General features: G+C 38.7%; 1 protein-coding gene across 1 annotated transcript; it reads left to right on the top strand.

Annotated features, from left to right (window-relative positions):
* The first annotated feature begins 5,713 nt into the window (after positions 1 to 5,713).
* LOC101487784 (uncharacterized) lies at positions 5,714 to 9,626 on the top strand. Its single transcript, XM_076882714.1, has 5 exons — positions 5,714 to 6,067; positions 6,285 to 6,338; positions 6,429 to 6,479; positions 6,615 to 6,779; positions 8,754 to 9,626. Exons 1-5 carry the CDS (start codon positions 5,929 to 5,931, stop codon positions 8,969 to 8,971), a joined length of 627 nt encoding a protein of 208 aa, XP_076738829.1. The 5' UTR covers positions 5,714 to 5,928; the 3' UTR covers positions 8,972 to 9,626.
* The last annotated feature ends 1,437 nt before the right edge of the window (positions 9,627 to 11,063 follow it).

Raw genomic sequence — 11,063 nt, 5'->3', positions numbered from 1 at the left:
CCCTTGTAAGTTATAAGTGACCTGTATAAACCTCATATTCTATCAGTTGATGGTGATGGTGTACTGCATCTGGTGCAGCCTCCTGTTGAGCCAGACCAACATGCAGTTGTGAGTAATACTCCACAGATTATATGAGTTTACAGTAGAACAGCAATGTTGTTTATTTCTTTACTACAGGAAAATAATGAAGAAACATTGACAGCTGTTACAGAGGAGGAAGCAACAGAGACACCTTATGAGGTTTACATCTTTTAATACTTTGTGTACAGGAAACACAGGTGACCAATAAAGCCAGTTGAACAAAAAATCAGTTTATTCTTCTTTCAACATGTTGAGGTGATGGGTCAAAAGAAATGATTGTGACATATGGTGTCTCTGACTGCGCTTCCATCTTGTATGTCCGTGGGAGGGTCAGGATGTTCATGGTTTGGATCACTGCTGATGTTTGGTTCAGAAGGACAGTGTTCTCCTCTAATTGTGGCAATGTTGTGAAGAATCACACATGCCACAATAATGTCACATGCCCTTTCTGGGGTGACCCTGAGTCTTTGCAGGCACTGGAACCGGGCCTTAAGCATTCCGATAGTCATTTCAATTCTGGCTCTTGTCCTGCAATGAGCCAGATTATATCGCTGCTGTGGGCCCGGTTCAGGGTCAGGGTAAGGGGTAAGCAAATAGGGTAAACATGGATACCCCCTATCACCAAGCAAGTAGCCAGTGAACTCTCCTAAGACAGAAGGATACACTTCAGTTCAAATGTCCCTGAAGCAATTGGTCTTTATATATTTTAAAGTATTTTCAACTCACCATGTCCAAATTTTGTGCTCAGTGTACATTCACGGAATATTTGTGAGTCATGGACAGAGCCTGGCCACTTGGCTTCCACATTTGTGATAATGTTGGCAGCATCACATATGATCTTCACAGTGCAGAGAACACAAATTAGCATCCATTACTATAATGAAATAATTTGTTAGTTTGAAATGCTACAGGGAACTATGTACCTGTACATTAATGCTGTGGAAAGACTTCCTGTTCACATAGTCTCCTTCATTTACTGAAGGAGCAATGATTGGAATGTGAGTGCCATCTGTACAGCCAATCACGCCTGGGAACCGTGAAAATAAATGTAAAATTTAAGTAGTAGTCCAAGTATCACCACATCATAAATTAAGTTTTGGTCATCCTGATACCTGCAATTTTGTGGCATCCCTCTTTGATAAATCTTGTGGGTCTGTGACCGGGGAACACCACAAACGAGTACAGGAGACGTTTCAGTGCAACTGTAACATTCCTGACTGCCCGACAGACGGTAGCCTTGGAAACGTGCTCAGCGTCACCAATATTATACAGAAAGCTCCCGTTTGCAAGAAACCGAAGTGCAATACAAATAATATGTACAGAACTGAGAGGATGTCCACGATGTGTCACATGCGTAATATATGGCCTGAGGATGTTATCCAAATAACTTATAGATTGTGCTGAGAAACGGTGACGTTCGCACAGAAAATCATCAGGAAATGATAAAATGTCCAAACGCGCTCTGATCACTCTCTCCCGGCGGAGAGCTCTGCGGAGAATTTGGGCTTCACGATCTACTGGCTCTTCAAGGAAGTGGCACGCCATGTCCGACACTTCCTACTGTCAGGTTTCCGACAAAGGGGCGGAGACAGTCAGGGTTAGTTGTAGTAAACCTGCTAGGGGGCAGGTTAGCTTCACGGAGTGTGTCGTCATAGTGACTCACTCAGGCTGCAGCTGAACTCGCTTTGTGAAACCGAAAACCCAGAGTTTTCGTTAACTCACGGTATACTTAGTCAGAGTTTGCACTAAACCGGCTTCCTGAAACAGGGCCCTGTTTGTACAAATTCACACTGAAAATCAAAATGCATACAGCGGTTGATAAACAAGATTAAAATAATGTATTGCACATCTATGTTTTGAAGATGGCATCAAAAGTCAATGCGTATTTTGTCTAAACAATTTGAAATTTAGACGGTCAAATACACAAACTAACGTGCGGGTGTCAGGCTCAAGGAAGGAGTTCGCTGGCCCTTATCAACCTTTATCTTTTTTCCCCCACCCTCAAAAACAGACAAAAAGCAGTTCATCTCCCCATTTCTTGAGATACACGGCGTCTGAAAGTCTGAAACAGTCAACAAAGTTGTTAAAAACAATGTGAGAATCCAACACACACACACACACACACACACACAATTGGCCCTTTCAGCTCGACTGTCTAACAACAAAAGTCTTTCTAAAAAAGTATCCTGACACTAATAGTTCCAATAATTCCTGTTTTTATAAATTTACCATGAAAAGCCAAAATGCCCACAGCGACTGATGAACCTAACTAGAAGAAGACAGAGCGCGCACAGTGGAACCGCTTGGCCCGGAAGTGCCCCTTTTCCGGCTGAGTGAATGCGCGTGCATGTGCGCGTGCCAGGTTTTTAAGCCCGGGAATGGGGGTGTGCGGGGGACATATTTTTACACCGGAAGCTGTCTACTGTCGTTGTTTATATTTACTGCGGGAAGAAACAGTAAAAACGGCGTTTTATAAGGAAAACGCTCGAAAGCGCTCTCCGCCTGTGAGCAACAAACAAAAACAAAACACCCCCACCATTTCCTATTGGTCAAAAAATATACCATGTCGACCAATCAAAACATGGTACTTAGTTGATTAGGGAGGGGGGAAGTTTTAGGAGTGATTTACGACATTTAGCGCAAATCTTGTGTGGTTAGTGTGTAGTGTAGTCAATAGTTTTGTTTTGTGTGTCAGAACAATGAGGTGACTGCTGAATGTTACAGGTGTTACAGGAGTGATACATCTCCTGTTGTCAGGCCTGCAGGTATCAGGCTTGTGATGTTCTCCTTTATCTCATAGTGGACAGAAATTATTTTTTGGAGTGGTACAAATAATTTGTGTGACATCAGATTTGATGCAGAACAGCTGATTGTTCTGTAAATAATTTGAAATGTCTGTTTAAAAAAATGTCTTGGTTGCATTTTTAGGTTAAACAGCTGCAAAAAACTTTGTTTGCAAAACTCAGTTACTTTTTTGAAGAAGTAACTATATAATTAATTGCCCAACATTGGTCATCATATACTATATTTTGCAGAGAGAGTTACAGGACTCTCTCCCAGATCACAGACTCATAGTACAAGTCAGAGCTTTATTAAAAAAGAAAGAAAGAAAGTTGTGTTTTCAAAATTGGAGTTCAAGTTATTTTTACTTCCAGTAGTGTTAACCATACTACACAGGTCATGAACAAGATTTATTAAAGTTTTCATTGTAAGTGGGCTAAAGCAGTTAATTAAAAGTAGTCTAACGTAAATGTAAATGCTGTAATTTGATTATTTTAATAAACCATGTAACTTGGATGGATTTGATGCTGGCGTGACCACAGTGCACACGTCTGCTGTTGCTCACAGTGGTCCACGGGATCGCTCAGGGAGTTTGTGTGTTTGCTCAGACACATGAAAAATTAGAGGGAACATTGGGTATGAGGTAACTGTGTCAGATCATATACCTTTTGGTTTTACTGTGAATGTGGAACAAATGCCAGCAACAACTGGAAATAATATTACCAGTGTAAAATTAGACTGGTCAGCATGTAGCGAAGATGATTTCTTAGCTTATCATAGTAATACCGATATACATCTGAACAACATTTCTTTGCCCAAAGAAGCTATTTTGTGCAAGGGTGTCAACTGTAAGAATGCTGTGCATAAACATTTACTCTGCTGCATGTATGATGATATAGTGACTGCTCTGTATAAAAGTGGCACACTGCTTGATAAACAATATAAGCATAAGAGCCCTAACATCAGACCTGGCTGGAAAGAACATGTATCCATGTACCATGATGAAGCTCCCATAGCTTATAAATGTTGGGCCATGGCTGGAAGACCTAAACAAGGCCCAGAATTTGAACAGAAAAATGTGCGAATGCCAGATATAAGTACGCTGTTCGCTTTATAACTAAAAATGAGCAAATGCTGAGAGCAGATTCTTTGGCCAGGAAAATGCTGTGTAATAATATGGCAGATTTTTGGAAAGAGGTGAAAGCTCTTAATAACTGTAAACCATCTCTACCATCAACTGTTGAAGGTGTTTCTGGGGCAGATAACATTGCAGCATTATGGAGACAGCATTACAGTGCGTTGTTTAACTGTATAAAAAGTGATCCATATGAGGACAATTTTGACATGAGTAATGACACAATAAGTGTAAGGACACATGAAGTATATGAAGCCATTCATAGGTTATCTGATAATAAATCCTCTGATTTGGATCACATCACTGCAGAACATTTAAAACATGCTAGTTTAAGGCTCCTCTACTAGCGCTCTGTTTCACTAGGTTTATGATTCGTGGCATATTACCAGACTCAATGCTGTGTATTTTACTGGTACCAGTTATGAAGGACAAAGCCGCAAAAGTGAGCTGTTTGGATAATTACAGGCCGATTACACTAGCCAGTATTTTATCTAAGGTGTTAAAAAGAATCTTGTTTTTAGTGTGTTCATCTCTTCTCTGGATAATCAGTTTGGCTTCAAACCAAAGGACAGCACTGACATGTGCATATATGCACTCAAGGAAATAGTCAGTTTGTATAGGGCTAAAAATTCATCTGTCCTCATGTGTTTCATTGATGCCTCTAAGGCTTTTGATCGAGTGAACCACAGAAAACTTTTTGATAAACTGAAGAGACGGGGAGTTCCTCAATACATCGTGAGGATTTTCTCTTACTGGTACGCTCATCAGAGCACGCAGGTTAAATGGGGAAGCAGTATTTCTGCCCCCTTTGGTGTCAGCAATGGTGTCAGACAGGGTGGGATTTTGTCTCCAATTTTATTTAATCTATATGTTGATGATTTGTCAACATATAGCTTAAATGTTGACAAACATTTAATCTATATGCTGAGAGCCTGTAACACTGGGTGTATATTATAGGTAAAACATTGATAAATCATCTCATGTATGCAGATGACCTGGTTGTTTTTAGTCCAAGCAGTGCTGGGTTACAGGAGCTTCTTAATGTCTGTACTGAATATGGTGTGCAATATGATATAAAGTACAATGCTATTAAAAGTGCTGTTTTGATATGTAGAACCAAGCAGGATAAACAGCTAAATTTCCCTTTGTTTAAACTGGCCCAAAAAACTCTTGAAGTTCATAAAAAGGTGAAATACCTCGGTCACTTTATTACTGAGCAAATGAATGATGATGATGACATATACAGACAACGATGTAAGCTCTATGTGCAGGCAAATACTATTGCACGCAAATTCAGCATTTGTTCACTTCCAGTTAAAGTGGCTTTGTTTAAAGCGTATTGCACACCGCTATATACTGCCCCCTTGTGGTCATCCTATAAACAACGTAGCATGCAGAAGCTGCATGCTGCATATAATGATGCGATGAGAATCCTTTGCAAGGATACCTTGAAGGGGTACTGCCAGCCAGATGTTTGTAGCTGTGGGTATTTGGACTTTTAAAGCACTTTTAAGAAAGTTAATGTTCAATTTTAGAGAATGACTGGATGGTTTGAGTAACAGTATAATTTTAGCACTTACAGTTGATGCACCCTAAGTGAGGCTCTACATATTTGATCACTGCAGTGGTGAGGAGGAGAGGAGCAAGGAAACTGACAGAATATAATCCAGACCAAGAAATGAATGATGAGGAGGAATTCAATGATGAAAAGGAGCTGAGGCAGCCGTCAGATTTAAGTCAAAGAATGGGAACTTCTCCCCAAATGAGAATCATGTTAGGCTTTTAGCTGAAAATGTCATCAGGAAGGACCACAGGACGTACAAAATGAGCCATACCCTGGACTGTTGACATCAAATCCTGCTTTAATCAGTTCCCGACTGATTATCTGAGTAAATGGCCCATGAATCCTCATCGCAAATGCTCTCAGTGCAATGAGACCCTGTAACAGGAAGTTCAGACAACAACAGCACATTCATGTATGCCCACAACACTTCGAGACATGTTGTGAACACTTTGCCAAGACTCGCCACGACGTTCTTTTCTCGCCCTTAAAAGAAGACATGCAGGCAGGTACGGCTACAACAAACGATTTAAACTAACACACTTTTTATTGCTGTCATATAATACATCTGTTTTATTATTTGTTAACAACATGAAACACACAAAAAGTTTAGATCTTTCTTTTTCCACATTAGATTTTTACCTTGCTGTGTGGGCATGTATCATTTCTCTTATTCAGACAGTTAAAGACATCTTGAGCTTGTCTCACAGCTTTCTTTGTCTCTAGTCATGATGCCAGAGAGCGATAGACCTCAACACACTTGCATACCTCGAATCATAAGTAAGAAAGTGATTTTGAACAGTTTTGCACACATCTGCAGCTGCTGCATGATGTCATTTGTAACTGAAACTATATCGTGTCTTCCTTCAGGGTGTGTCTCTGTCATTTTCTTCATCATGTTTATTGTTCAGGCGATAGTTGGTAAGTGTGAGTGGCTCAATATTCAGACTGAATTCATTTAGATTCAGTTTATGTGTTGGAAATTAAATTTGAAAAATCAAATAACAAGAACTATGCAACAACAGTCATCTTCATTTACATGCTTGTGCTTTGTAGGATGCGTGTACATTTATGACTGTCCAAGGGCGCCCTCCATTCCTGTCTTTATGGTTATTTGTGGATTCATACCTGTCTTCTGGGGACTGAGCCATTGCAAGAGCAGGTGCAGTATTTTCTGCAACTGTCTGTTCCTCATCTTCTGCTTGGCCTGGTTTATCTTCGGTAAGTATCATGTTTCTGGATTATTTGACCCAGTATTTTAAATTTCTTGAGGTTTAGTAATTATTATGTATCATGTTTATGGTTTAAGGTTCTTTAGTTAGTTGTGAGTTTATTCTGTTTTGAGTTTCTGTATTTTCTGTCTAGTTTCTTGTCTGTTAGGTTCCTCTTGTCTCTCCTCTGTGTTGCCAGTATGTGTCTGTTGTGTCATCTGTGTTCAACTCTGTCTCCTTCCATGTCGCTCGCCTCCTCATTTCCTGGGTCTCAGTCATGCCTTTGCATTTTGTCTCCCCTTGGCTTACATATTCCCTCCTTGTGTGTCACTCCTTGTCTCCCCTCTTTGTGTTCATTTGTATTCATTTATGTTCTCCCTGTTCTTCCCTGTCCCTCACTCGCGCTCTTTCTTTCTCCCTTGACTATTTCCGTTTTCCCTCTTTGTGTCGCCTTCCTTTGTGTCTCCAGTCAATCCTGTACTCTTGTGCGTTCCTCCCTCTCGGTCATGCGTCTTGCGATGTGCTCAGTGTGTTCAGTTTTGCTTCCCTCTGCGTCAATATGTCTGTCCCAGCTGTGTTCCCATGTGTGTCCACTGCCCTCACCACCGCTGTGTGCATTTAGTGTGTGAGTTTTCTTTCATTTTTTGTTGGGTGGTCTGTTAACCACGTATCATGTTCCAGGTATTCGTGGCTCTCTAGTCCAGGTTTTCATGCCTAGTTTTTGTTTACCCAGTTTAGGTTATTGTTTAGTTTCACCTTGGTTTGCTCTCGCCTTTTGTTTTGAACTGTTTCACCAGCCTTATTAAACAGCTCGCTTTCTGTTTAAATCGAGTTTTGTTCCATGCTTCTGCTTTTGGATCCACACCTCTAACTCCACAGTTTGTAGCGTCAGATTGTGGCAGTAAGCTTAATGTTATGTTCAGCTTCTTAACAGTGAAGGTTGTTTTTTGAATAGACAGTCTGCACAGCAGTACATACCTGACATTTGAATATTTCTCAAAGACCAAGACAAGCTTCTCATGACAAAAATTAGACCAAAAACAAAACTTAAAGTAAAGTAATTTTTGAAAAATGATACAATTATTGCCCCGTGCTTGCTGAAAATGCAAGCCTGTAATTTCAGCCTCCAGACTGCTCTTAATGCTCAGTTTATGACTTTTTCTACTGTTGGCTCTGTACAGCTCTGGCTGTGAGCACAAGCATGCCACCTACTGTTCAAACTGTCAGTTTATGAGAGGTAGCCAATCAGAAGGAAGTTGGCTTAAAGGAAGAGGAGCCAAACACATACATATGACCTTGTATTCTACTTATTTGTTTTTATTATTTGTATTAATTAATTTTTTTCCTGGACCTCATTGTCTGTTATGTGATATCTGCCTTGAATGTAACAGTGCTTGTGATTGGTCTTTAAAGAGTATAGGTTGCATGAGTTTGACCATGTGAGTAGGGAGTGTTTGTAAGCTGTGAACAAATTGCCCTTTTGGGATTAATAAAGTTATTTGAATTTGAATCAAAACCTCTAGTTGCAGACAAAGGATGAACTGAGAGGCTGCAAGAAGCAGAATATAAAACGAATCAGCATTATTTAAAAGTGTTAATGATGTAAATCAACTTCAGTGGAGTCCAAGAATAAAAATCTAGAGCTGAAAGAGAGCATTAAAGAAAGACAACAGAATGAGCAGGATTTCGTTTTTGCAGGGCTTTAAAAAATTAAATGTATTTGTTTGAAAATGAAACCAGAATATTATAAATAATTAGCCACTCTAGAATTAAATTCACTTCAGTCATGCAGCTTTTAAACACAAATACAAATAAATAATAACTTGGTTGTGAGTTCAAACATTATATCTGAAAAGTCATTCATACTAAAGTTTACTAAATGATAGGGTTTTTTTAATGCAAGAATTAATGTATTACAGCAATATTTGCTGTTGACAAGCATGATCAGACCTTATTTTCTGAGATCTTACTCATATTTTTCTAGGTAGTTTTCTCATCTACTCCAATCATGAACTCGACTACGGCATGAACACTACAGACAGCAATCGTTACTGCAACAAGACGCTCTACCTGTTTGGATTTTGTTGCATCACCCTGACCTACATCCTCATAGGTGTTCTTGTTTTTACATTTTTTTTTGCTCGCTGCACCAACCAGATGGAGGTTTATGATGATGAGGCTCGGCCACTGCTGTGGCGCTAATCATATGAATGCATATATGTTTGTGTGTTCCCCACCTCCTCTGAGCCAAGTGGACCAATACTGATGAAACAGATTAGAATGGTGTCACAATAAAAAATGTCATATCAAATATATCACACTGTAATGGACATATACTACTACTACTAATAATGACGCTGACTGAAATATAATTATAAGCAAACAACAGACTAAATATTATATTAATATTTTAATGTGTGCTTTATGTATATACAGAACTTCATACATTTAATGTTGGTTAATACAGCTACATGTAGTTGTTGATCTTTTGTTAGAGAAATCTTACAATTAACAATTCATGTTTAATATTTTATCATAATTTATTAAACTCCATGTACTTTGAAGCTTTATGAATACAAACAAAGATGTTTATTATGTAAATCATATGTCGTTCAATAAGGAGAGATCATTATTACATTCATCTGGAAGAAGTGGACATGATTTATTGAGACACAGAATTCAGTTAAGACACTGATGACCCATCACAGCAGAGTAAATGATCATGATCTTTCCTGTTTAACAAACGTATATGAAATGTGTGATTTTGTTTATTTGCCAATATCCATGCTGTTTCTTTTTTGTTTAATTGTAAACTAACTAAATAAATAAATAAAAGGCTGCCCTTTTTATTACCCTGTTACATCGTCTGTAATTTTTGTCAACAGTTTGATAAATTTGATAAAATTTTCACAACTAAACAGAAACAAATGTGGGAACTAAAAACAGGAGAAGAATTTTGGTAGAACTGAGATTTCGTGCTTCAAAGAAACCCATGTCAGACAGGAAAGGCTCAGTGGGTTTGGACAACAGGACCATGCTCAGTATTTTTTGTGAGTATGTTGTAGTCAGTATCATCCTCTATGCTGTTGCATGCTGGGGCAGCAGGTTGAGGGTTGCAGATGCAACCCTCAAGATGCAACAGACTCACTAACCTGATCTGCAAGCCCAGTAATGTTGTGGGGATGGAGCTGGACTCCCTTAAGGTTGTGTGAGAGAGGCGAATGTTGTCCATGACAATATCCCAAGGACAATACTGGACAATACCTCCCACCCACTCCATGACGTGCTGGCCAGTCACAGGAGCAGGTTCAGTGACAGACTGAGATTGCCTACATGCAATTTTATGCTTAAATGCAGATGTTGCTCTCAACCTTGGTGTTTTAACCATTTGTACTGTGGTGAGTAAGTACTGAGCCCAGCGTTATTAATAACTTATATAATGACCAATCATACCATATTTAACTGAAGCAGCCACTGATTCAATTTTTCATCCTGAAGTCAGTCTTTTAATTTAATCAAAGTGAAGTTCACTTTTACATCTGAGCCATAGGTGGTGGTGAGTTTTAATAGATGAGCTAACCTGGTCTATATTAAGTTCATCACAGAAACAGGTAGGACTTTCTATTACAGCTCGCTAATAAAGGGGTAATAGTAAAGTAACAAGAGGGAAACAAGAGGGCAATAATGTGGTAATTCCTACTTTATTACTATGCAATTACCTAAGTAATCACCATGTAATATCTAAATAATATGATGATATCAACAGCGGTTACAACTGAGTAATATTACCCTGAAATTTATGTAATAGGATAACAAGAGCCCAAGTAATGGGGGAAATAATATTGAAATACAGCTCCGTAATAAAGTGGTAGTAGTATGGTAACAAGGAAGAAAGAAGAACATAATAATGTGGTAATTCATAAGTTATTACCACTCAATTACCTATGGTAGTTTCTGTGTAATAAGCAGGAAACAGAGCTGCGAAATGCAAAATTGCTTGTTTCTGTTTAATATAATATTAAAAACCAGGTAATAACATTTTAAAATAAACTTAAAAATAAGAAGAGAAAAAAAGTCACTGAATTCCAAAGTTAAGACCAGGATTGAAATTACGTGAACTCTCTTAATCTCCAGATGTTTTTCTAATTTTCATAGATAACATTCAAGGAAGACGGACTCGAGGAGGTACAGCACCACCTTTTACATTTTTACCATTATTTATGACTAACATTTACAGGGTGTACTTTATTTTCAGTGAAAAAAGCTCAGTTTAAAGTTTGCTATGTTATCTAGT

The sequence above is a fragment of the Maylandia zebra genome, linkage group LG3 (assembly GCF_041146795.1).
Source record: "Maylandia zebra isolate NMK-2024a linkage group LG3, Mzebra_GT3a, whole genome shotgun sequence".
Classification (NCBI taxonomy): Eukaryota; Metazoa; Chordata; class Actinopteri; order Cichliformes; family Cichlidae; genus Maylandia; species Maylandia zebra.
This window is presented reverse-complemented; position numbering and strand designations above follow the sequence as displayed.